The following is a 27,973-nucleotide window of genomic DNA, read 5'->3' as shown; positions in this document are numbered from 1 at the left end:
GTGCAAAAATGATCAAAATGTACTGAAGGAACACTGAGCCCTGCCTGCCAGAATGTGCATCATAAAACACCCATATTTCACCTACCACATCATACGCTGACAAGACTTAAAAAATGCACAATGCACATTGCTAACTCTGCCATTCTAAAGTTACAGCTATTTACAATGTCAGAGAAATGAAATTAAAACAACGCACATGCTTTTAAACTGCACACTTCATTCTTTCTCATTATTTTGCTGGATTTTAAATAACTTCCTCTTCCCTAATTGATACTTTGAATGGAAGTCGCCCTCACGAGTCCGTATTTGCACGAGCAGCCTTTTTGGAATTAAGAAAGTTCTTTTTCTTTTTCCTTGGAGAATTATGCAAAGAAAGCATTGGATCACTCAGTTCACGGAACAAAAATACCTTCTCCCCTGTGTCTAATAACTCTACGGCTTTGGCAGTTGCAGTGTTCAAAGGAATAGGTGGATCAGACTGTTCCATAGGAGGACGGGTAGGCGAACATCCAAGATGAATGAATGATGCTTTTTCCAAGAGGGCAACTTGCTTCTTCTTTATCAAGCTACGTTAATGAAAAAAATTGAATTGAAAAATTAAAACTTGGGCAAAAAAAGCATAGCTTCCTCTATCATATCCCAACATAGAAGTGGTGACTTTGGAAGCTAAAGAAAAATATATTTCAACAGACAGAATTGTCATTTCCATTCCAAACCCCGATAATTTACACATCATTTTATGCGATACAAAACTGCATAAGCAAAGGTAACCTTATCATAAATAACCTTAGGGAAGATGGGCAATGCATATGAAAAATGCGTGAATTTTGTGGATATGTATGGAAAAATCTTTTTAAGCATTTACTTAATTGCTTATTATGTGTAAAAATGTTGGAGGAAACACTAGCACCAAACAGCAGGACAGTTTCAGAAAATGCAGCTTTATGAACTTATTTTCTGATTTCTAACAGGTATAAGAGGAACCTTTGGAGATGATAGGAAGTATAAAAAAAAAAAAAAAAAAAAAAAAAAAACAAACCAAAATCCTGTGTTTCTTCTGGTTTTCTCCTTACCTGTCTTTCCTCTTGTTTGGAGAAGGGATCTTTTCCAAAGTTCTGTTTATCAGATCTTGCCTTATTTTTTTCTCCAGTGCTTGCCACAACTCTTGGTTCTTCCTGAAGGAGCAGGAAAGAAAAAAATTCCCAGCAGCAAATCCCCAAATATACACAATTTCCTCCCCTTTCTGATTTTAGCTACCAAACCCATGACAATAACACCATGAAAAAGTAAAAGCGTTCAAGGATTTTTCTGCCCTGCCACAAATCATTTAAATCAGCTAAGATCACACCTCAGGGTTCATTGACAACTCACATCTGATGACTGAAGGGTCCAGTGCCACAACATCTGTTTTTCTCTCCTTCCCATGTCAAAGCAGGGAGCTGGGAGAGTGGGTCTGGGAGCACCTCTTGGTGTTAGCTGCACAGCTATTCAGCTGGTGTTAATAGGGATAAACTGGAGGGATGAAGGCTCTGAGAGACTACCTGTCTCTGTGAGTAAAGGGAAAAACAGGGGCCACTTGGGACTTTAGTAATGAACTACAAAGGGACAGGCATCTGCCAGGTTGAAACTTCCATTATTAGAAAGGAGGACTCCTTTGTATCTTTAGGAGTAGGAGCTACAGACACCCGAAATCTGGTGTGCTATGAATATTATAAATACAAAAAGTTAAAGGAAAATATTTTCGTAAACTCCAATTAAAGTCAACAGAAAGAAAATTATCAGAACAAGATTTATGCATCTATAAAAAAGTTTAATTTATAAAGTTATAAAATTTATTAACTCTTAATCAATTAATTTATTGTATTACAATATTTCACAAAATAAGGTAGCAGTTTCAAAGTATTTTTACCCCGCAAAAATATTTCAAAAGGAAACTTATGCACCTGAGATTTTTTCCATTGCTGTCAATCTGCTCATCCAGAAAACACATATACATGTAAAGCAATGATCTTCTCTTGCAATGGTCTACCAAAAAAATATCACAGTTACCTTTTCTTACAGCTGCCAGACTCATCTGCATTACTGTCACTTTCAGCAACGCTATCTGAGTATTTACTGATGGAATCGAGGACAGAAAGAACCTCGCTTTGTGAGCTGGAGGGCAGCAACAAGTTCAGGATCCTGTGCAACAACCCCATTGGTACCCTCGTCAGTTTAGCTAAATAACCCGCCAGTCGGAGCTCCTAGAGGATTAATGAGTAGAAAACAGATATATTTAGCATTGGGGGAAAAAAAAAGTGTTAGCAAATTTTAATTACTACGGTTAAAGAATTACTCATTACAGAAGCAAAAAACATTACTGAAAATCATGCTAGTCATGACAGTTTTGGTGTCAAATGGCCATGGTGCCACGTTCACTGTTGCTACCCACACTGGCCCATATATATTATAGCTGTCCATTTCATTTTGGATATAGGCAATGTAAATGTGAAACAACCAGCTGACCTTAGTGTATGCACTTAGGGCATCTACTCGATGCCCTTTGTTCTGAAAAAATCACAATGCAACCATATTGTAGCGTGTACGGTTTAGTTAATTTATGGATTGTACCATTATAAAGAAATCCTTTCAAGACAGCAATGAAGCAATATGGCATTCCTTGGTCTGTAAAATTAGGGGGGGAAAAAAAAAAGCCTCTGAAACCTAAAGACAACATTTACATGTTGCCATGGTTGACTACTTCACGGTTCAGCCTCTTTTAACAGCAGATTCTGTGATTAGCTCAGAGAACAGCTTGTAATATTTGTTAAGAGGTGAAGGAAACATCTGTTTTTGTTTCGGTGGTTTGGTTTTTTTTTCCTCCAAACATCCTCTCTTTTTTTGGCCCAAAGATCAGTGGTAAAGCCTACTCACATGGTGTTCAAATAGCCTCAGTTCAAATTGAGCTGTTCCCTAAACAATCAACCAGCACCATTTCCTACCCCCTTCCAAACACCAAAACCTCACTGTTATTTTCTGCTCTGCTGTCAAAACTACTGTACCCCCAGGGCTGTTACTGTGGATTTCTCATGCATACTAAATATGAAAAGTCTCCAATATATTGCGAACTACATGGAAAGAGAAGAGTAGAGCAAATTAAAGCAAGGTAAATGCCTCAAAGAATGCGAGTAAAATGTTGCACACTATTTAAACCATACACGTATATCAGGTAGGCAAAGTTAAGTAATAAATGCCAAATGTTCGAGATGACTCATGACGGCTGAGTCACCTCCGCTCTGCAGACCCTCCTATATGGGGCAGATGACTACAAAGCCCATGTCACATAAAAAAACCACAAGGTCCCACCATGCAGGAAGACAGGACATTTCTTTGTCCACAGTGGATTCAAAATGTCACAGCAAATGTTTGAACTCTGCCTCTTTTTGGCATGACAAATTTTCAGAGGAGCAAATGCACCTAGGAGATCCCTGTATTAAGTGAAGCTGCTTCTTTGAAAGAAGCCATTTCACCAAAAGGATGCTCTGTAAAGGAAAATTCTTTCTGGTAAATTCATGTGAAAAATAAAGCAGTTGCCCCCAAAGCAGCCCTAACACAAATTTGGACAGCCACACAAAATAAAGAAATCAAGTCAACCTCCTTTTCCCATAACGGTTCTCCAAGCAGAGAACTCTGCTCCAAAAGGCAGCAAAACTAGCCACCTCTCAAAGTTCCCTGGGCTCTTCAGTGTTGTTACAGGTTTTTCATGGAAACCACTGAGATACTAGAATGAACAAGACAAAATCCTAAGACTGATGAGAGATTAGTAAATTGATGCGGTATCCAAAAAGTCCAATATTTTCACCCTAAACAGGCACCAAAGTTAGGTAAAAGAGATGTCTGTTCAGGCTACTTAGGGCAAGAAATTATTTGATTCTTCTCTGGAGAGGAATGTAAATAAGAGCTTAAATCTTAATACAGACACCTAAGTTTAATTCTGTAGTTGTATACAGACTGTATTGTACTTTTGGTCTTTAAAAAAAATTCTTCTAGAAACTTAGAAAAGACATTGAGAATAAAAATGACGCATCTCTGACCCATTCTGCCCTTTTTGGCTAAACAGTCTCAGGACCTGTAACTCAGTAATTTATACGCAGATGATCGAAACATCATGGCTTCAGTACTGCTTTCCTCTGCAATAGTTTCCTCTTTAAAATGTTCTTTTCTCCACTCTGACCCTTACCTTTCTGCACCAAGCATGATTTGGACCAAGAGGCAGCCCTTAATGCTTTTCTAACACAGCAAAATTCATGATTAAGTAGGGCTGCAAGGTGCCACAACGCTGTCAACAGTAGCAGAAGCGGCACGGGCACCGTCTAGCATATGTACGGCAAAGGGAGCGCTGATGTGTGAACATGCACCCGCAGTGAGCAGCACTTTCAGATGCTCACAGCTACCCAGACCAGCTTGCAGCAGCGGGAAGAAGTGAATGTGCCTGCAAACGCAGGAATGGTCACACGAGTCAGATCAAAAGCCCTCCAGCATGGGATGAGTTTGATTCTTCAGGTAAGGTACCCCAAAGACACGGAATTCACTTTTTTCATAACATCTAATGGATACAAATGCTATTTGCGCCGCCAATAACCTCATTTGTGTTCTCTGAATTTGGTCAAAATAAAAACAGGAATGAATTGCAGTTTACAAACAGCACAATTACTTTTAAGTATTTGGATTGAACAATGTGTATTTAAACAACTAATGCAAGAATCAGTGAACTCGATCCATGCTGTGCTTCAGGCTTTCTGTGCTGTTTCCACATGACAGTCTGCCTGCATCATCTGTTGTCTCTAAAATGCAACTAGTGTGCCTGGGGCTATAGCTATGAGCTTATTTAAAAGTAACTTCTCAGCCAGAGGCTCATGATCCTGAACTCACTATCATTCAAGCAAATCTCTTACTGACCTAGATCTGCCTCGATAAGGATGTAAGCTGAAACACAAAGTGTAGGAAAGTAAAACTTATCTGGTTTTCCAGAGAGGGCTGCATCCACAGTTCTGAAAAACAGTCTAAAGGGAAAAATCCTCTTTAAAAAATGAGTGTAAAATACGGAGGTACAATAGCTATAGCTTCCTCATACGTGTCAATATAATGTGTTCTATAAATTGTAAGAAGATGGAAGGGGCAGGGGGAAGATTTAAAAATCAATTCCCATGACAGCTTGCAGGACAAGCACATCCAAAAGTAGGAACATGTTACACTGTGAGCCTTAATAAATTAGTCTTCTACTAAGCACATACTTCTTTGCAGTTGAATTAAGAGTAGTCCAGTTTGGAACTATAGTTGGAGTTATTATACTATTACACTTCCAGAGAACAGAAATTTTGTTTATCTGCAGGTTAAATATGTATGGGGTTTATGGAATTTCAATAAAGTATGTCCCAGAATAACTCTGGGCTACACTTTATATGAATAAATATAAACACAAAAACCCCAGTGGTATATCTAATGCATATTTACACAAATTAATTATTTCTTCAGGGAATCTTATGAACAAAACATAAAGCACAGTCCCCCAAGTATACACTGAACAGTGCATCCAGTTTTTCAAGGGCAGTGAGGTGACAGTGATGTTCTTAAATATCTGTCTTCAAGATGTCAAAATCTATTAATTATTAAGGGTCACTGTTCACCTGCTAGGGTGCTACAAGGACTGGGTACTGGGAAAATGATCATAGAATCATAGAATGTTTTGGGCTGGAAGGGACCCCTAGAGGTCATCTAGTCCAATGATGACATATTCTGTTTGCAAGCAATCTGCAAAACAATGATTTTAACCTCTCAATTTGCAGAATACATGCCATGCTGCTCAAGAGCTCTTTCACAATGTATCTGTGCCAAAGAAACTTAAGAACTATCAGAGGAAGACAAACTGTCAGCAGCTTAGGCAACACGGTTTATCTATTCTGTATAAAGGGGGGGGGGGGAAGCTGTATATTGCCAAGTGGTATGACCTTGGGCAATACAGAACATGGAGTGTCAGCATTTAATTATAAAATTTCCTAGGGCCAAAACGAGCCACAATAACATGCAAAACCAGCATATTCCTGGTTAGTCCAGGGCAGCCCAATGATAAATACGATTAACGTTTCCAAAAGGAAAAGAGCATTGTCTTTGAACTGAAATGCTAAGAAAAGAGCCAAGCTCTCTTGGGATAGGGTTCCACTCAAAAGAAATGATGCACAGCCAGCAGCAATAGCACTCAGTCACCAGTTCTGTCTCTCTTCCCTCCCACCAAGTCCTACCCAGCTGCTTCAGCATTCACCTTAACATGCCACACACCTTGAATTCATGCCTTCATGAGGGAGGCAGATGCTGAGGCTCTGCCAGAGACAACTAAATCAAGAACAGCAGAAAAACATTTCACAACATCCTTTGCAAGATAAGAACTCCGCTGCTGAGCAGCTGGCTTGTTACAGACATCTTCTTCCTACCCTTCTATGCCCAGGAGTATGGCAAGCTAAGAACCACAGTATGAGATTAATGCAGTCTTTGTGCTCTCTTTAAGAGTTCCAGTGTGACTGGTTTTGCCAGCCTATGAAATTGCTAAACAAACACTGTACAAGGTCTCTTCAATTAGTCCAAGATTGCAAGGCAATAGTGGATTTAAAAGCACTGAAATAAAACTATGATAATGGTCTTGATAGTGCTAATCTGGAAGAGTTAGTCTGTGCTGTTTAAAGCCTTCATAATGGCCAGCATTCCTGGATGCAGCATATTTTGTCAGATAAATATATAATGAACTAGTTAAAAAACCAAAACCAACAGTATAAAAGGAATTCACAAGACTATAGCCCACAAAGACCAATGAGTTAAACTCCAGTAGTACAGGGAAAGATCAGCAAAGCTTTCAAAACATTTTCAATTTTTGTATCTGTTCTGTTGTTTATTTTCCACCGATGCTGAATGGCGTTTATTTTATCTAAGACCTATCTTATTCATTATTGTATTCAACATGTATCCGAAGCATTGTATGTTTCAGCAAAATATTCACACAAGCCTGTTAATTTCTTACCTTTTCTACAAAAAAAAAAAAAAAAAAAAAAAAAAAAAAAAGAAAGAAAAAAAGGGAACATTTAACAGGGAAAAAGAAAATATCATCTTTTCTCCTAGGAAAGTACTCTGAAATCTGAGCTATCAGACAAACTGCAACTACAAATGGGCAAATAAAGCCTCAAATTTAATATCACCTCTGAAAAGCATTACAGCTTTCAGAAAACTGAGCAGAAACAAGCTGAGACACAGGAAAGGCTGAGAGCCTCTTAGTTTAAGTGGTCCCTCCTTGGCTTGCTGGCCTCTGAAGAACCCAATTTATTATATAGGTGACTGCAACCACACTTGTCCCTGATAGGCAAGATACTTGGAGGCGACACTGAGTCTCTTTTCTGATGCTAGCTACATATCTCAACCAAAGCCTGCAGGTAAAACTTGGGGACAACAGTGATTCATTTTGAATGCCTTTTGTGGCGCTGACAGGCAGCAAACAGATAGCAAATTACCTGAAGAGGTGATGCTCTTTTTGAGAACCATGAGTAATGATACTAGAAAATTTAACTAGCAGCCCTTTTATAATTTAGTTTTTAACAATCAATGCAAATCCTTTCTAACACTCATTAAAGCCTAAACAAAACCCTTCTCTCATTACATGAAAATGAGACTGTAAATCTGTCTGTAAACCAGGAACTCAGGCAATTTAGTTTTCTCTACAGAATGAAATGCAACAGGACAACCCCCGGAAAGGACTTGTAAGTGAACAAAACCAAGTATAACTCAATGAAATTCAAAAGGCTGAAAGTAGGTCAGAACTGACTGAAGTGAATGATAATACAGGCTGGAAACACCAGACTGTTAGTGACTACTAGCAGAACTCAGTCCAAACACATCTGTAATAGTTTCCAAAAAAGCAAGAAAAGCTGATTTCCAGATACAGCTGTACTTTAAACTTGGAAGCTTCGTTCATTTTTGTGCTTACCTGACTATAAAGGGCCAAAAATGCATCTGTTTCTATATTTTCCAGGAGATCTTCAAGCACCACGCAATTCCATTGCTCATCTCTCAAGCTGAAGTGAAAGACAGAATTAACATTGAAGTCTTCCCAGGCTCAATGACTGTATTATAAGGAACAGTATCTGAAAGTCACCCACTCAGGAAGCGCATCTTTCTGTCAGCCAGCTGGGTGAGCAGCACAACTTCTAAAATAAGCCAACTTTTCCTACTTTCTCCCCCAAACCACCAAGCAAACATCAGAGCAGAATCAAAGGCTATGCTCTTGCACAGAATTCAAATTTGGAATCGCTCCAAAGCAACATGATTCAACCTGTTCCCATACTCTTTAAATTTCATCACCACACTTTATGGCAAGTTGTGGATCTTTTTGTTGCTGGAATATAATAGTAAACAGTTAACTTCCTCACTACTGGTGAATTTTTGTTTCTGGACCAAATCATGAAGCTATCCTTTATGTCATTTGGGGAAAGTACAAAGCTTGTTTCTTCCTTTGTGTTTTCAGGTAAACAGTAAAGGCTAGGTGCAGTTTCTTTGAAGGCTTCACTGATACATCTCTGCAGTAGTATCCGCAAGCCAGAACCTATCTGCTCTTCTAGTGACTCTACTTCTGCAACAGGAGAGTCATTAATCTACATTGAGTAGAGCTCCAGCTGTTTCAGAATTAAAACAGACTTAAGAGCGCAATAAGCCTATCAAAGCTATTTTTTAATATGTCAATTGTTTCATGGAAAGCCCTCTTTGTAACAGAAAGCACCCTCTCAGGATCTTACATGAACCTTGAAACGTGGTAGGCTTTCAGTACTGTGCAATACACATGGAAATGTAATTTCCAACTCCTATAACCCCAGTGAATGTAACACAATACCGTGCAATTTTGCAAATTATCACCCATTTTTGCTAGGCAACCTTCAGGACAAGACAGATATTTCTATATACCGCCGCCCCCCAAAAGGGTTTTTTTTTTTTTTTTTTTTGTCATGGATATCTTTGCTTAAAAACTAGCCAGGGAAAAGTGAAATTGAGCCTGTCTCTGAAGAAGAGTTTATATATCTCATCAGAAAGAACTGCGTGACAGGGAATTCAGTCTACAGTATGACAGTGGAGATGGAAATTCAATTTAAATTGTCTCAGCTAATTCCTCTGACCCCAGCAGATCAGGTTTCATTGAAGTCCCTACCTATCTTCCTGGGAGATGAACAGGATTAAAATCCTTTTCCTCCTTGCTGCTAAGGAGTATTGTTATTTTTCCACTGTCCCTGTCAAGGGACACAATCCATATGTAACTAAGTTATTATTATTTCATGTTTCTTATTTCGATGTCGCCAAGACTCCTCAGTTATGCTCTGGGCCACATCACAAAAATGCACTGTTCAAACATAGATGTATAGTCCCTCCGCAACACAGCAGAACACTTAGCCTGCTGTTTCTCTGTGGTATCTTATGGTCTATAAGGACTGCAGTAACTTAGTAAAACCCGAGACCAAAGCACTTACCTTTGCTGGTGCAGATTTATAAACTGCCTGCATTTATTCATGGCCTGTCTTAGCAGAACTGTCACCTGCCTGTCTGCATTTGCTTCCACAGCTTCACTTGAAAGTCCCAATCCATCCGGAGTCCATCCCTGCCTACTCATTAGATGCTGCTGCTGAGCTGACTCCTTATGCAACATCTCATACTCCAGCTTCCTGTCAAGTTCTTCAATCTCCTAGAGGATGAAAACACGTAATGATAAAAAGCCATAATTTAACTTGGAAGAACACATTTCATTTGGAGTGAAGAAAAAAAGATGATATCAGAATTTCTGATATTAGTTTATTCATTTCTCATTCTACCCAGACACTTGCAGTCATTACACTTTCCAATTCATTGCATGGCTTCAGTAAACATGACTTGCATGCTATGAACATCAGAACAATGCTGAAAGATATGAGTCAATTTTCATTGTGTTAAATGTCGATGTTGTCTGAAACCTTCCACTGTAGAGGACATCTAGAAAGTACACTGCCAGCATGGCTGAGATCCAAACGAAAGCATGGCACCATTAGAATTCATCTGGAAGCTGCATAAAGGCACCGCAGCAGCTTGAGAAACTCTGATTGACTCCTTTTAGTTACACTGAATCAATAGCTAATACCAAAGAGGTTTGAACTTAAAAGACAGTGATTCACATTTAGTGTGATAAAATTAGGGTTAAAATACAATGCTTTAAATATCAAAGGGATAAAACCCAAAGTCTTAAGTGGACTGGATCTCTCACACTGGAGATCTCTCTTTGGTAAGAGTCAAACTAGACATCAGAAGGATGACTTCATACTCCAGTTTTCCAATGTTATTGTTGTCTGACCTCAAACAAGTTGCTTAATATCTCAACGCCCTACTTCCCAACCTGCAGCTTGGAGAACATGCTGAATTTTAATCTATTCCTCCACCTTATCAGATGTATTCAGACTAGAATTCATTGGAGCATGGCATCTCTAAGTAAATATCTGCTCCCCGGTCAGTAAGATTTGACATTGGAGATTAGATCAACTCTCCTAATACCAAAAGCGAACATTACCTTGCTACGTCTAAGGGGATGAAGCAAATTCACATGTAGCCGGATGTGTTTGTTTCACTGACTGGACAAACTATCACTGATGCCATCAGCATTAGGGAATCCTGTGTATTCCAATATATTTGTTTTAAAGTAACAGGTACTTAAATTTGCCAGTTAGTGTGACAAAGGAGCAGAAATAAAACCCCGCAAGAGAGAAGGGTTTGATCACCAGGAGACAGTCCCTATAAACCAAGGTGCTTTGAACAATGCCTAAAATTACTTTTTTCCCCCAAAATAGGGCTCAACTCAGTTCTTGCACACTGGCTGAAGAATCCAGTACCAGCTACTTTAGAACTCTCTTCTGTCTCCCCTTCAATCCTTTTTCTTCATCTGTTCAAGGACAGTGAAGCTAAAAGCAACCTCTTTGCAGAGCCCTCTTACACTTACTGCATAAATGGCCATAATTGCAGATAGAATTATTTTTAATATTCTGTCTCCATATGACTTTCACTATTTCCCACAGATTTAATACAAATTTAAACAAAACTGGAAGCATATAAGCATTCTAACTGCCATTCTAAGAGAAACTCTGTAGAGATGACAGCATTAAAATTTAACCAGGAGTTTTAAGAGCAATAGCTGTCTAACGATGCCCTCTAGCAAAGAGGTTTTGCTCTTAAAAACCCATTTTGTTTGTTCTACTCCAGTGCTCTCCCAAGCCTCACTTGGATGGTTGCAAATAGCAGATGTAAAAAAAAAAAATCCTTAAGAATGCAGAGCACTGAAGTATTAAAAAAGGATTAGAAAACTGGCATATACCAAGTATGTAATAAATACAATGAAGGGAAGAGGTCTTTCCAAAGTTTCTACTATTTAAACTGTATGAGTGTGCGTGGAAGAAGACAGACAGGTAGGAGGCTCTATATATAATCTTTAAAAACTTGATGATTGATGCATGTTGTGTGGTTATGGATTTTACCGTATGGATAGCACTATAAGATTAACAATTCTGTAACACAGTCATGACAATTTACAGACTATCCCAGTCACGACTCACAATCACTTCCCAAGTGTCTTCCCTGCAATCAACATAACTTCAGTATTAACTAGCCACCAAAATACTGCTCTTTCTGACTGCAGATCTCTGGATGCTACTATAATAAAAATAAATAATAATAATACACAATCTTCCCTGGCTCTAATACTCTCCTTCTCTTTATTTCTTTTACTAAGTGCACTGAAGTGTGCATAATCACAGCAACTAAAGGCCAGGCCACCAGGAGCTGCAAACCAGCACAGCTAAATCAAAGTCAAATAAGCTACTGTGATAGTTGCTGTCTCCTAACAGGAATTTTTCCTTTTCACAACTTCATTACTTACAGGATTGTGTGCTTCTAAAATCTGAATACATTCCAATTTTGACAGGGTTTTTGATGTGCTCAGTTGTTCAAAGAGCAAAGCTTGTACACTTATGATAGCAGTATACAGCTCCAACATTTTGGATTTTTTAACAGTCTTTTCGAAGGCTAAAGAAGCAATATACTCTCTCAAACAAAAAAATACCAAAACACAAAAGGTAACAAGATTAACAGAAAACCTTACATGCATGCTCCTGATTTTATTGCTCTGCGATTAACAAGCAGGATTAAAGCAGCAAAGAAATCAATGCTGTTATCTTATAATGTAATACATTGTTTTAAAAATTGCTTTTAACATTATATTCCAAACTTCTGTGATCAAAAAAAATACTACATTAAGGTCAGATATTTCAAAGAGATTGGGCCTTGGTTTAGAGTAGTCATAACTTAATATTAAATACTAAACTCAAACATAGGGTCTATATAGTTTTTAATATAATAAAAGTAAAAATATAAAATATAAATAAACCTATGCTTACCTATGTGCTTGGTCAAAGATAAAATACATCCTTCTGTTCAGCAAAAATACAAAACTTACAAAAACTGTATTTAGTTTCAAATTGGCAAGTGTCAGTTAATACTGACCAATGAATTTCAACCTACTAGTCTTTAAGCAAATAACCAAAAATTCTCTTACATAAAACAAGGTTAAACTGTAAACCAAGAGTCTACTGGTAATGGATTTCAAACGAGATTAAAACTGGATCGAATGGATGTCAAGCAAGATTAAATCAAAATGATTTAACTCAACAACTGCATTGCTGCCACACATCTGACAGGACATCCATAGAAATTATTGAAGGGTGAAAGGCAAGCACAGCACATGCAAGCACATGATCAAATGCAACGTGATGGATGAGCTCTCCATGCTATACCACTGGCATTCACAGCCAGTGATATTGCCACTGTGACCATCTTTCTGCAGGACAATGTGGGCAGTAGACAGCTGCAATTACCCTCTTTAGATGCTTCCATCTGAACTTGTCACTCTAAGCTCCCTTTATAGTCAAAGAAAAGGAAAAGGTACTTCCTGGTATGTTTCATATCCTAAAAAATGTTTTTCCACTGATCTGTAAGTGTGGATATCCAGGTTAGACACTGATGGCTACACTGCACATCTAACATTTGGGAACCACATTGGCTGAACCCTCAAAGACAGTGAGTAATTATCAATTTGGTTTTATTCTCTCTGCCTGTATTATCCACATGGGCCCAGAAGTTGGACTGTAAGAAAGAAGACACTCATGCAACCATGAGAGCTCCAACTCCACCACTTCGTGTTGGTATCAACCATTGCCCTACGTGCTGGATTTAGAATAAAGCTAAGCACAGAACAGCCCATCTGCACACTGCTGGGTATCAGAGTGCAGGGGTTTTCCTCACTCTATCTTTAAATTCTCTTTTGGTCCTTACAAATCTAACCAGATAGATTTCACAGCATACAAAACCAAAAAAGTTTTCAGAAACCAGTATTTTCAGAAGTTTCCTGTATTACGTATTTTAACAGTAATGCTCAAGTAACTACTGCCTGTGACAGAATGGAAGAACCACAGCCGTCAAAGGAGGCATCTCAGAAACTTCCAGATAAGTTTGGTTAAGTTTACTATCACCACGGCACCTGAGAGCAGGTACTCACATTTGCATTCTTTGTAAAAGTACTTATCCCACCAAGTTTGGTCTCTCTCAAAGAACAAGCAGAGATGAACATCCCTATTTAATTGAGGTACCTACATGGTTAGTATCTTAGCATGGTAGGCATCCTACGGTACAGCTTTCTACATGCATTCTTAATCTCTTTACAGCTTTACCAGTCTGTAAGAATAATAAAGACCAATGGTATTTGCCCTGCAAGCGTGAACTGCAACACTGTAAGGTGAACTGTAGTCTTCAGACACTGTATGACTTCCCCTTGGCACAAGACCTGATTTTGCCCCTCAGAATATCTTTGCACAACCAGAGATGGTACATACTCCAGACATTAAAACCTTATTAGCTTTCTATTCATGCTAGTCAGAATTATACATTATTGACTCTATTCATGCTTAGCTTTAAAGGAGCATTTAAGGAGACTTCCACCAAGTTTTTAGATCCCTAAGATGATAAATATGTAACATGATGCCCACAAATTTTCTCTAGAAATTTTATTGGTAAGGGACCTGCTAGAACTGATTATGTATCATACAAATTCTATTATCCAGTAGATAGAGTTAAATTTTAAAATGTGATTTGGAACCACATGTGCTTGTGATATTCACGCTCACGTAATATTCTCCAAAATCTCCATTATATCATCTGGAATGTCCTTGAAAGCAATAGATGGAAGGTTACTTTCAGGAAATATTTCCTACTAACATGAATTAAGCCAATTACAACACAAGAGTAAGAAATCATCCTACAGACGCGAAGTAGAGGCAAGATTCATTTTCTTGATATCTTTAACAAATCTCCATCTTAAAAGACAGACATTGTCTCTCAACATTACTGTTAATCTAACAAACTGATCTTGAATAACGTAGGTATGTGACACTAAATAATAAGTAAGTATATAGGTTACAAATAAACATATAGGATATTTGAGTTAGAAGAAGAATTCAGCTGAGAGATCATACTGGAAATATGGTGACCAAAATGCTAAAAAAGAAGCTGTTATTTCTGAACATGGGAGACAGATCTCCAGTGAAAAGCAGAAGAGATGGCCAAAATGAGGAGTTTATGGAAAAATAGCTGAGCTGCCTTCCAGTACTTGTTCAAAAAAACGTATGTTTCAGTTTTCAGTAGGAAAAAAAAAAAAAAATCAATAATCATAGTAGTAATTTTTCATATCTACCTTCTGTGTTCTTTGCAGGCAGGCAAGAAACCTATTAGAGTGAATTTGAGGCCTTTGTTTTCTGTAGCATGCTTTTTACTGAAAAGCAAGTAACTTTAGCATCTCCCAGTAAAGCTCCCGGTCCAGCAGCTCACAGGCACTTGAAGGTGTATCCTGTACTCTAACAGCACCAATCAGAAATCAAAGACAGAAACTTCCGCAGAATATCCTACCAGCCATGACTGATCACAGGACAGCCAATCCCACCCTAACCCAGTTTTTGGGGGGAGATTTTTGTTTGGTTGGTTTATTTATCTTGTCAGAGCAAATTTATTTTCAAAATCCAAACTGTTATTACAAGATAGTCTTATGAGCCAGTGACATAAGACTAAAGCCTAGAAGGCAAGACTATTCCACATCTCAGTGCCACAGCAAATATTTAAAACAAAAATAATAATATTTTTTTAAAAAATCTTTCTTCAAAAGCCTGTGCACAAGACTAATTTCTCAAATAAGACTTAAATTTTTGTTCTGAAAGGGACATTGAATTAATTATTGTACTACCGATCACTGACACAAGACCATGTTCTCAAAAGCAATTAGCAATTTTCAGAGCCGTGTTGTCTGACTGTCCAACGTCTTGAGGTCTCAGTTGTGAAGTTTCCATTGACTTGCCTCCACCCCTCTTTTGGGTGGTGAAAGTTGTTGCACTCTTAGGTGATTCTTAAAGAGAGGATGGAATGGGAATGAGTCCTTAACAGTAAACAGACATGTTACCAAATACCAGAATAGCTTCTAAAGGAAGAAAAGGAATTTATATCCGATTCAGCCAGCCACTTAATACTTAGCTCTAACAGCAGCTGCTATCTAGCAAGGTGTTCAGGGAGACGCGTCGCTACGGCAGCCACCACTTTAAGGGGCAATTCATGTTAGAAATGAACCAGGTTGAACAAGTAATGCCAAAAGTCACCTTTAAAAACTTTGGCAATGTTGAGTTTGGAGTTTACTTAAAAGTAGGAAGATGAAGATGGATGAGAACAACCAATGTTTTTGTCACAAGAGACTAAATGATTTATATTATGATTTCCATTACAATAGAACCTATTCAAGGAATAGAAAAAAAAATTCAAGCAGACCTACCTGACTAGAAGTAAATAGGTCCACTTTCAAAAGAACTAATGCTTTAGAGCCTATATGGTACTCCCTATTCAACATTTTAGGGCAGCCTCTTAACTAATTATTTAATTACTTATTTATAATAAATTATTACAACTCTAGTAGCTTGAATGAGTTATGACAACATACACACACTGAGGAGCTGGCCTTTCTTCCAGCTTTTAGTTACACATCTAAGGTACTGCCTGCCAGAATACACACATTTTTACAATATCTCAAAAAAGGGGAAAACAGATGCTCGAGGTATGAATTTTTTTATATGACACAACATTAGTAAGTAATATATGAATGCTGCCTTTGTGGTTTAGGAACAGGATATGCTATAAACCTCTAAAAATGCAGATAAAATTACACAGAAATGTTTTGACAAGTGTGTGCACACAACTGAATTTAAAGTTTGCTTCTTTCTTCAGAGGAGGCTCAGTTTCAGACACAAGGATTTTAAATGAATTATACATATATGAAATCTGGGGATGGATGAATGAATAATGAATAGATGAATGAGTAAATGAGTGATCACCTTTAGTGTAAGTTTGAACCCATTAAAATGAATAATGAATAAGGATAGAAATGCAGTTTGACAACTCAAGTTCACTTATAAGGATACACAAGAATGTATATTTTAATTACAGCTGAATTCAAACGCAAAAGAGGTGACACTGATGACTAAAACACTTCTACTTTTGTCAACCACTTCAAATAACAGGAGGTTTATATGATATGTTCAGTATATTCCATGAATCATAAGATTTATGGTCTAAACTGCAAAACTAGATACTATTTACACATTATTAAATATGAAGCCGTATGTTAAGCATGCCCGAATACACAGGAATGATGTTCAGCTTTGTCATTCAGCATCTATTTGACATTATACAGTAAATTAACTGCTCTTAACCAAATAAAATGGTGCATTACTCAACTGGTACTACTATCTACCCCTAGCCACCTGAGTTTCTTTCTGCCTCTTGTCAGCTCTGAAATCACAGCTCTGCAAACAGAAATACATTTGTAAAAATCAAAACTTGCAAGTAGACCTGACTTCCATGTGACACAGGTGACTTCAGTAGAAGCTGGATCAAATACTGATTACAAACTAAATTATAAACTAGTTAGAAACTAATATCCCCTGGCCATTCTTGAAGTCTTTTATCATATGAAGCAGAAGACTGTAAAATACTGCTTGACATTGTACTATTTGACATAATATTATTAGTGTCAAACTACTTCGGTTATGATGAATCAGCTCCCGTAGGTCTGAACATTGGCTGCTGATTCCATCTGAAACATCCAAACTACGTAAAAAATTGCCAATGCTGAAAACACACTATGATTAGCCCATAGCTTGAAAGCATTGACTTCTAAATTCCACATTTAGTTCAGACTAATTGCTAACTGGTGTTGTCTCAGTCCTAAATATTACAAACAAAAGGAATAATCTGAAAATGTACTTGATTACCTGCAACCCCAAAGACATTTCTCATGCAGGTCTTATTATTGGGTTTTTTAAGCCCAGCAGGGAAAACAGACTAAAGTATGTCAGTATTTTTACCACTGGTAACTGCTATTTCAGAATGGAACAGCTACTTTCTCATGCACAGGACAGCTCAAAACAGCTACGAAACACAAAAGAAGTAGATACAGCCTACTTGTGAAGATTTTCACAGCAAGGTCAATGATACTCTCCAGTGCTCCAAGACCAGACTTCAAACTTCTTGCCACGGCCTCCCAGTTCACTACCTCCTGTCTATGAGTTATTCTTCTCTGTCATGCCTGTTTTACAGTATTACAAAACACATTCTGCTGCTGCTGCTTTCATACGCATTAGCTGTAAACCATTTCACAGCTATCCTGTAGTGAGACAGAACCCACAACACGGTGTGAAGTCTGCAGAAGAGCAGCAGTGAAGGAAGAAATGCGGCAGAGCTGTATTGTTCCAGCATCCTTTTTCCCCTACCTTGAATTGGTTCTGAAACTTCAGATGGTTACTTTTGAGTTAGATGACAGAAGTGTTCACATGAACACAAAATTTAGAAGTGTAGGATTCTAAATGAGGAACAAGGTAACAGTGCAACAGCCAAAAGAAAGAAACTCTGCTTCTGTGATCAGCACAAGGTTTACTGCAATACTTCTGTGTCCTAACAATGTGAGAAATAATGATTTTCCTTAGCAATGGTTTAGCTTCCTTATTGGGAAAAGCCCAAAGCATTTTGTTTTTTTACAACTAATGTGCAGCCATACAATTAGAACAACAATAGGTATGCCAGATGGGGCATAACAAACTGAAACAGTGAGGCTCAGAGAAGCTAACTTCCCAGTTTTAAAACAAGATTCTAACAGAAATGTAAGGTAAGGTAAGGGTCCCTTTCAGTAAACTGTGTGCAAATAATCTCAGCCCCTACCCAAGAAGTCTTTCAAACTAAGAACCCATTTCTGGGTTTTCAGTAGCGTTAGGAGAGGTCCAAGAACTAAATCTTGCTCAACTGAAGTATGCAGTGAACCACCATCTGGCAATGTGGGCTCGCAGCCCCGAAAGCCAACCGTACCCTGGGCCACAGGAAAAGCAGTGTGGCCAGCAGGTTGAGGGAGGTGATTCTGCCCCCCTACTCGGCTCTGGTGAGACCCCACCTGCAGTGCTGCATACAGCTCTGGAGCCCTCAGCACAGAAAAGACATGGACCTGTTGGAGCAGGTCCAGGGGAGGGCACAAAAGTGATCAGAGTGAGGGAGCACCTCTCCTGTGAAGATAGGCTGAGAGAGTTGGGGTTGTTTGGCCTGGAGAAGAGAAGGCTCCAGGGAGACCTTACTGTGGCCTTTCAGTACTTAGAGGGGGTTTACTGTAAGAACGATGGGGACAAACTCTTTAGTAGAGCCTGTAGCAATAGGACAAGGTGTAATGGTTTTAAAGTAAAAGAGGGTAGATTTAGATTAGATTAGATGCCCCATCCCTGGAAACATTCAAGGTCAGGTTGGATGGGGCTTTAAGCAACCCGGTCTAGTGGAAGACATCCCTGCTCATGGCAGGAAGGTTGGAACTAGATGACCTTTAAGGTTCCCTTCCAACCAAAACTATTCTATGATTGTAAGTTTTGAAAGCCTTACTAAGAAAGCCACAGGTTCTAGGGGAGTCTTGCAATCATGTATATGCCAATTCCCAGAACCACTGGCAGAAAAAAAAAGGGTGAGACGCGAAATCAGTTCTATGACTAAGGTGCAAAAATTAAAACAAAGCCAAAACTATTAAGCTTGAAATAAAACACCTTGACAAAGACAGGCAGTAGAGAGATGCATCATGCCACTACACCTCATGCTTTTTTTATCTGGTTCTTACTCACACTGATAGAAAACTATAATTTTTAATTACTGAAGATCTAGGTTTTGACCTCAGTACAGAAAACATTTGCACTTACCTTATTTAAATTTTCATCTTTCACTGAGTCTTCATAAATGAAAATTTTGTCCTGTAAAGATTTCTTCAGAATATCTATCTTATTTCTATTCCTGGATCCTGTTTTTTTCATTTTAGAATGTTGCTGTGAGAAGATGAGCATAAAATGCTTTATTTTTAAGAGGTATACAAGGATGCTAACATTAAAATTATTACTTGCTATTATTGGCAGATCCACCAATTAATGAAACACTTGGCAAAGATGACTTTCACTGAGAAAATATTTCTGAAATGAAGGTGCTGCCTATTGATTGAGAAGATTGCTTTCAGACATTCAGACAAAGCTGGAGATTTCGTTTTTAATTTCTTTCAAGCAAAATTATATATTCACCCTTTCCCTGAAAACTGCTAGCACATAAATTTGATTTTAAGCAAGCTTTAGCAGTGATAAGAAGAGAAGATTTTAACTGATATGTTGTCTCCTCAGTATGGTTAAAAATGAACAAAGAATATTAATTAAAGAACTACATTGTTTTCAAGACACTGTATATGAATCACAAATGAACCATGATAGCATTATGGGGCACCATTCCATGTAATCAAATTATTCTTGACCTTTATGTTTCTTTACAAGAATATCAACTAAGTATAATGTACTCTTGGGGAAACGATAACATCTGTTCAACTGTAAGGCTTTGCAAAGTCATTTTCCTTTAGTACTTCAGAAATCATTAAGATTTTGAACTAGGCTAATTCCTAGTACAATTAACCCAAGTTAGTTTACACATTTAGAAAACATAGCTGAACAAAAACAAAGCAAGGGAAATTCCTCCTTTTTATGATAGTATCGGATGCAATTCATACCGGAAACACTTTTCTTCGCTCCTATTTAAGAATTCCACAGGTTTTACATTTTACTGAAGGAATTTAATACCGCTCATGCCTTTGCTACGTGGACAATACAATGTAGGACATTCCCCTAAAAAAACCTCCGTAAATCTTTCCTTGATTTAGTGCCAAATTTAGTACTGTGTAGGGGCTGCCAGAGAAACCTTGGTTTGGGCTGTAAAGGACCCAACTTGCCCCTGACATTCAAAGCCAGGCTCAGTGCCACTCCAACTTTTGGCATTTCAGTTGACTCTCCTCAGAGTTGCAGCCCCTTTTGGTCACCCATCTGCTTCTTTATACCTATGCCGCCTTCTTGGGAAAGCTGGAGGACATGTAAGCAGCAGAAATACGCAGGCAGATGTGAGGAAAATATTTATCCAACTGCTACCCAAACAACTATCTTTAAGGTCCACTGACCCACACAGACAGAAGCATGCACTGCTGTGACACTATGGAGAAGCCATGGACCCATATCTGCAGCTGAGGCCAGCAACCTGCGGATACACCCATGAACCCCTTGCACATCCCCACAATGATCCCACATCATTCCCACCTGTTTATTGGTCATGGCTAAACTCTGATCAACTTTTAGCAGTTCTGCATCCCTCTGCTCTTCCTCGAAAGCCTGAAGCAAGGTTCTTGCTCTTATCTTGGGCCAAGCCAAGCTGCTGTCCACCTGAGAGAAACAGCAGTGCAGCTCTTGCCTCATTCTAAGCAATTCCTCTTTTGATAGTGAGAGGGGTACACTTAGAAGCTGCCTGTTAAAAGAAAAAAAGCCATTTGCTGTTCAGTGATACAACCAATTTTACAGAAAACATGAGAGACATGCAAAAAAATTTTTATATGACAATGACCATCTTTTATTCATACATCAGTTAATGATTTCACACATAGGACTGAGGTGCTCTGCATGTTCAAAATATCCTTGAGGATACTTTAAATTCTGCATATGGAACTTCCTGGACTGTAAAATTTCATTTTCAAGGGGAAAGAGCTTTTGAATATTTAATAAAAAAAATAAATAATTTTAGCACATTTTCTATGCACAGAATCCTTCCACCTTTTCAGACAATACAAACCCTGAAGTTAGGGCTGAAATGGAGATAAAAGTTTCCTGTAAAGCCTCTCTGTGCTGTTTCCCAGCACTTAGCAGTCACAGCTACTGAGAGGGGGGAAAAAATAAAATAAAAAAGTATCTCTTTATTATAAACTCCTATATGTCATCCCTCCCATCACCAAGTCACAAGGGTTCCAGCTGTTCTTTGTAAAAAAGCTTTTAGCAGTCTGAACAACATGGAATATATTTTAGCAGCAATTTGAATCACTCAGATTTCCCGTTTTGTAGAAGGAAGGTTCTCAACACAGAAGTCTGGGGAACTGATTCTCAGGTCAAGATGAAGCTGATTTAAAAATAAAGCATGCTAAAGCCTAAATTAGTCTTCCAGTCGTGACTAACCTTAGACTACCTTCATCATCTTATCTCGTGATCGAAATATTTCCTTAAGAGTATTTAATAAAAAATAGCATAGTTTTTTGTTTGGAAATTTTCTCTATTTCCCAAAAAAATGTATTGGTATTTAAAGCATGAACAGTAAGTATTTTTCTTTTAAAAATATATTATACTGTATGTTCCATTAGGACTGATGCTTTTATTTAGTATATCACAAGCCTATACCGCCTCATCATTTCACTAATAGTTTTCTGAGTTTAGATAACCTTATTTCTGTTTACTGATTCAGCAAAGTACAGCTAAACCCCAAGCCAAAACATTTTTTACACATTAAGTTTGTCTCTTTGAAAAATTACTTATTTTAGGGCAATATTACTCCAAGCAAGCATTTACAGTTTCTCATGTTGTCTTTGACTTTTAGAAGAAAATCCATACTATAGATCCATATATACAGATATACAGACAGAGGTATAAAAGAAAATACAACAAATCACAGTTTTGTCACGTCCATGTTTAAAAAGGACTTTAAGCATTAACGATCTTCATAAATATTTTGGACTAACTCATAGTCTCTTTAATAAGCAACCAAAATGAAAAACTCTCATTCAAATTAATTCTCTGTGAAAATTAGATAGCAGATGAGAACATAAACATGAGAGCTGGCGTCTGTCATCGAATTATTAAAATTGACAGAGAGTGGACTGAACATAAAGACAGCTACAGATTTTAAGGGGCTTTTGATAGAACAGTTGTACAAACGCTGCATATTTGGTATTTTCCAGTATTTTACCAGAAGAAACAAACAGCTTACTGTTGCTGTAAATAAAAATAGCATTTAACAAATACAACAGGCGACAGTGCAGGCTGGAACACAATTATCATGGAATCGTAAGTTAGAAATAGGAAAGACCCGCTGGGTCATACAATCTCCTTCCCGGCTCGTGCAGGTCTGCTCGCAGTAATATAAATAAGAGATAATAAGACAAGCTAGAAAATACATTGAAAAGGCTTACAGAAAAGTATTTAAAATGCTGAATAAAATACAAAGGCCTTGAAATTATAATGAAAACAAGACAAATAGAATTTTTTTTTTTTCTTTAACAAAGTAAACATACAATGGGCAAGGTTTCTATTCATATTTCTTTTACGTGGCTTGACACTGTGCGGCAGGCAAATTTACAAAGATGCTGCCTGGGCAAAACTGCCCGTGCAAATCTGTTTTGCCTTAAAGAGGAGGTATGAAGGAGAAACCTTAACTCCTGATCTTCCCCACCGCCCCCACCCCCCGTTCAATTTCTCATGCCCAGTACATTTGCTCCAGGGGCAGACAGCCTAATATAGGTTTGCCTGTTCCAACTGCTTCCCCTAAAGCTGCAATTTTGACAGAAGACTGTCAAATCTTCATTTTCCCATGTCTCTCATAATGTCTGTTATTAAATGGATGCTGTACAGGAAACAGTGTAAATATTCAGGTAATACAACAACAAGTCATAAATGTACTTGAAAGCTAAGAAGAAATGCTAATGAATGGTGCAAATCTCTCGGGAACCTTGCTACCAAGTCTGAGAGGCACCACGCACGTCAACTCTTGGCTGAAACCAAGGTCTCTCCCTGAGCAAGGTCTCTCAGTGGTGACAAGGCCAACACTCGCTTTCCCACCTCCCCAGGGTCACATTGTAGCAGGCAGCAATGGCCAAGATACGTGCCCAGGGCCAGCAAAACTCTCTGCAAAATTGCCCGTGCCATGACACCCCTCTGGCTGGGGGCTTAGTGCCAGGGACACTGTCAGCAGGCCAGATCGGCCAAGTCTGGCATGTGGAGCTCATGAGCTGAAGAGGTACTCTACTGTGCTGTGTATTTATGAAATATGGGGAAATACTGTGGCAGAGCTTAAAATGAGCACCCGATGAGTAAGGCTTGACTTGTGGCTGGAAGGAATATATCAAAATTGAATTGAGGGCTAATTAGGCCTGACATACTAAATGACATTTCCAAAGTGCTGGACCTCTGCGAACAGACTGAGAATAATAAAGAAAGATGTGCAAGCGAAACCTGACACGGAGTGAACAGAAGTATAAAACCACTCCACCTTTTTGGTTTCAAAACGGCCATTTCCCAGGATTTCCACTGCAGCGCCAGGAGTGCCAGCTTACTCGCTGGTGCCACAGGGACTGAGCGCTTGTGAAAAATCAATTCCCAAGTGCACAACAGAGAACTGATCATTAGGAATTACACACAGACAGGTGTGAAAACTCGTAGTTCAGCTCTATTTGGAAAAATAACTAAAAGAGAAGGATACAGAGAGATACTTGCATGAATACTGATTGTTCCCAGCTCCTTAATTTTTTTTGTTCCAAAAGGCTCGTTTCCAGTTCTTGGCTCAGCTTCTGCCTGGTGAGCTGAAGCAGCTCTTCAGCTGCCGTGCTCTTGTCACGCTCTTCCCTTTGAAGTTGTTCATGTTTTCCAACCATCTCTTTTTTATGCTCCTCCACAGCTTCCAGCAGGAACATCTTTGGCACACTGAGCTTTACCAGTTCTTGCACAAATATTCCATACTGAACACGTTTAAGCTCTTCAACAGTTTTCTCTGTCAGACTAAATAGAAGCTCTTTCAGCTCTTCACTGGCCTCATTGTCAAGCTTTTCAGTAAGTTCTTCAAATTCAGTGGTGTGATCATTCAGAAGATTTTTCCAGTGGCTCAGATAGTGAGTGACCTCCGTAGTAGTTTTGAAGGGGTCTCCAAGTAACAGCTGCTCCTTTCGATGCTCTTTCTGCTGATTCATTTGCCAAAAGGAGGTACAAAGTTAAGAGAAGGAACATCCCAATTTCTAGCTCTAAGTATGTATATTTCAAAGCAACGGAAAATTTCATACAGCTGTTTTTCAGTGTTCTCAAAACTGCTTTTCAGTGTCCAGAGACACTAGGTAACTAGCCCTCAACATGATGGCTTTGTGTGCAACTAGTAGGCCTGTGATAATTTGGATTGTTGCTAGATAGAAGGGCTAACATCTAAACAAATGCATGATCCTGTGGTCTGACATAATCCGAACTGGCTGACCTGTAATGATCTGGGATCTGGTAGCATTCCAGAAGTAAATCTGGATCAAATACCAAGGAATTAAAAAAAAAAAACAAAAAAAAAAAAAACCAAAACAAAACCAAAAAACCGGAAAAAAAAAGGCTGGGGTTGTTTTTATTTTATTGTCCCCATCTTACAGCATGCAGCAACTTCACTGGAAAGCTAAAGCAAAGCTACCTATACTGAGAATAAATACAATGAATGAAGTCTCCATTGTTATATTTGCTGCCTCTTCTTGCGCTGATAAGAGCGGAAAACACTGAAACATATATCCCGCAAAAGGTAAAATGAATCTTGCTTAACTTTGGTCATCTGAAGAAACGTCACCTAATCCAAGACGGTTTTTTCTACATCCTTTAGGCAGAAAGGTAGGGACCTTTGGATAACAACTCAGATTTATCTCAGATCACCTGCAAGTCATCTTCTATTATGAGATGATTTGGAGCTCTTGAATTTAGCCTTGATTTTTAGATGGCTGAGGTTAGGTGACCCAAGTCCTACCACAAGCAGCCACAGGTGCAGCATCTTCTAAATAATTTTGTTCTGTAGCTGAATTTTAACTATGCTGTAGAAGTCATTCAAGTCACACATAGCCAGGAAACCCACAGAAAACTATGACTGTCACAGATCTGCACCATCTCCCTCACTGACTCCAGAACCTCAGTTGGCTTTTGCCTGCCTGCACATTGTAGAGGCCTGTCATAACCCCCTGGGACAGGTTAGAGTAAGTAGAGGGGCTTCGCAAGTTGCTCCAGTTGTATTGCTTTCTTGCAGGTTTTTCTAAAAGAACAGCTATTAATTACTGCATAATTAATGCTGCACATGGCAGTGCACAGCTAAAAACAACGGACACTTATCTTCATCCACGCTCCTGGCAGTGTTGACCTCTGTCCTAAGAACTCTACTTTACTTTTCAATTCATTCCTTTTTCAATTCATTATAAGTCCTGTGAAAAATAACTATACTGAAAATAATTACCTTTTGTAGCATTTCCCGCCTTCGCTTGGTAATGAGTTTCTGGCGAAGCTTTTGCTTTTCTTGTTTTAAATCATGATCGAATTTCTGTTTAACAGAATTAATTTCAGCCTCCGCTCGGTCCAGCAGCACTCCCAAATGACTTTCAGGTAGATGACCTGCTCTGCAATAACAGTGTTTGAAGCCTGTTATCCCAAATTCTTAAGAGCAAAAGAATATTTGAGGCAATTAGTACCATAATAAGGCTCAGCAAAGCAGACACACAGAATGATCTTTGTTTCTTTAGCAGTGATACCTGGAGGGATCAAACAAGCAAGTGGACAACAGACAGATAACCGCAGAGATGAGTGTGAATTGAAGCAGTTCGTGAAGGTAGCATGAAGGCATATGAAGAAGGAATGGAAAGAAGGAAGGAAGGGAAGGCAAATGCAGAACCAATCACATATCAGTTAGTAATGTGATATTCAAATGAGACATTTTAAACCTTATATATTATTCAGAATATTTACATTTTTCATTTCATGCCCTGGAATGCAATTCTAGATGCCTATGATAACTCCTTCTCCTCATTAGAAACAATTTTCTCTTTAAAGGATGTAATCTAATCAAGTAAAAACAATTTAAAATTATTTTAGAGATACAAAGCAATCATAGCCATGAAAAGATTTATATGCAGATTTCCTATTACATTTACATCATCAGAAAAATTATAAAGATTTCAGACTAACAGTGAAATACAAAAATCTAACAGAGCAAATTCTCAAGTCTTAGGCACAGAGAGCTTTCAAATGGAAGTTTAAGACTACGGTCTACCTCCAGCTGCTACAGTATTGAATTTCAAAGACTAAGCAAGATCCCAACCATGCCTGCAACAGTGAGAAAACTCCTTCTCCACAAACTCAAAATTTCAAATATTACTTGCTATTATATTTACACCAGAAATTTCCCACATCTTTTTCAGACAACAGAAGAATAAAAGAACATCTTAATTCAGACCAGGCTGTTGGACACTTGTGAGTTACAATTTCTAATATTAAACACAGTGAACTTCCAAAATGTGGGGTTGAAAAGGTCAAAATGGACATTTGCATAGAAAGCACCAATTCCTGACCTGAACCTGGATGTTGTCCAAACACTTTCTTGCTGCAACAGATGAAGATAGACGTGCTGGAACTATCCAGCAAATGAAAGGTACAGGAAAAGCCATGCGACATAGAATGACTGAAAGATGATACCTACCTATTCTTAGAATGAAAAAAAAACCAAACCCGACGAGAGTCTACATTATTTCAGTTTCAGATTGTTAATTCATTTAGTGATCAAATATGTCCACAGCTCAAGCTGAAGGTGATGCAGTATTGTGAAACCTATCTATTTACTTATTTGGTATCTACTTATTTAGAAATCCCAGATAACAAAAATAATGGGCAAAACATCTACCACCACAGAAACCTATGTGAGTTTATGTAGCAACTTACATTAATCAGTACTACAGTAATTCCTAGAAGGCTCAATCCTGGCATGAGACCTTTATTTCTGGTTTCGTATAAATACAGTATAAAAACAGTTACAGTATTAGAATTAAAAGCTGTCCTGTTCCCAAAGGACTCTGAACTGAAACGCAAAATAAAAGGAGAGGAGAAAGATAATGAGACAGTATAGACTGATAAACTGCTTGGTCTCAGCATACCAGACACCTAATCACTGAAGAAATGTGCAGGCACGTGTTTAATGCCTTTGAACAAGGAGAATTTTAATGAAGGAGAATATTGCAGTAACAACAAGGATGTTTACAGGGAGATCCTCCCAAATGCAGCAAGAACAGAGGATGAAGAGGAGCAGAGATGAAGACTGTGGCCAGCAGCTGCGGCCAGCAGCTGCAGTATCACCCGTCAACTGGAGGCAGACCTCAACTTCTCTGTACTGAATGAAAGCCAACAAAATTAGGAGAAACTGTGAAGTGAAAGCACTAAAATTAAAAAATAGTAGTTTGTAGTTCATGCTATGGAGAACTATCTAAGTGATGCTGGACCCCAGCAAAGGAAGACTGTTTTGTGAAAGCTACAGAAGGCACGGGAGCATCACTAAAACATAAGGGAGACAGATACGAAGCAGAAAAGGTGTACCAGCCTGGACGTATGTAGAGGCTGAAAAACACTACAGAGACTATACAGAGAGAACCTGCAAGACCGTGCCCACGTTACTCTGCTTCAGCTAC

At 38.4% G+C, this 27,973-nt stretch overlaps 1 protein-coding gene across 1 annotated transcript in view; it reads right to left on the bottom strand.

Annotated features, from left to right (window-relative positions):
* Nucleotides 1-292: 292 nt before the first annotated feature.
* Nucleotides 293-27,973, bottom strand: part of EVC2 (EvC ciliary complex subunit 2) — a 70,968-nt gene continuing 43,287 nt past the window's right edge. The window contains exons 13-23 of the mRNA XM_035891123.1: nt 25,759-25,918; nt 24,011-24,475; nt 20,805-21,005; nt 19,386-19,508; nt 16,916-16,967; nt 11,957-12,120; nt 9,534-9,745; nt 8,006-8,093; nt 2,050-2,243; nt 1,074-1,175; nt 293-566 (exon numbers count right to left, since the gene is read on the bottom strand). Of these exons, the coding sequence (XP_035747016.1) occupies nt 293-566; nt 1,074-1,175; nt 2,050-2,243; nt 8,006-8,093; nt 9,534-9,745; nt 11,957-12,120; nt 16,916-16,967; nt 19,386-19,508; nt 20,805-21,005; nt 24,011-24,475; nt 25,759-25,918 (2,035 nt within the window). The remainder of the gene's footprint in view (nt 567-1,073; nt 1,176-2,049; nt 2,244-8,005; nt 8,094-9,533; nt 9,746-11,956; nt 12,121-16,915; nt 16,968-19,385; nt 19,509-20,804; nt 21,006-24,010; nt 24,476-25,758; nt 25,919-27,973) is intronic.

Source organism: Egretta garzetta, unplaced genomic scaffold (assembly GCF_000687185.1).
Source record: "Egretta garzetta isolate BGI_Z169 unplaced genomic scaffold, ASM68718v1 scaffold193, whole genome shotgun sequence".
Taxonomy (NCBI): domain Eukaryota; kingdom Metazoa; phylum Chordata; class Aves; order Pelecaniformes; family Ardeidae; genus Egretta; species Egretta garzetta.
This window is presented reverse-complemented; position numbering and strand designations above follow the sequence as displayed.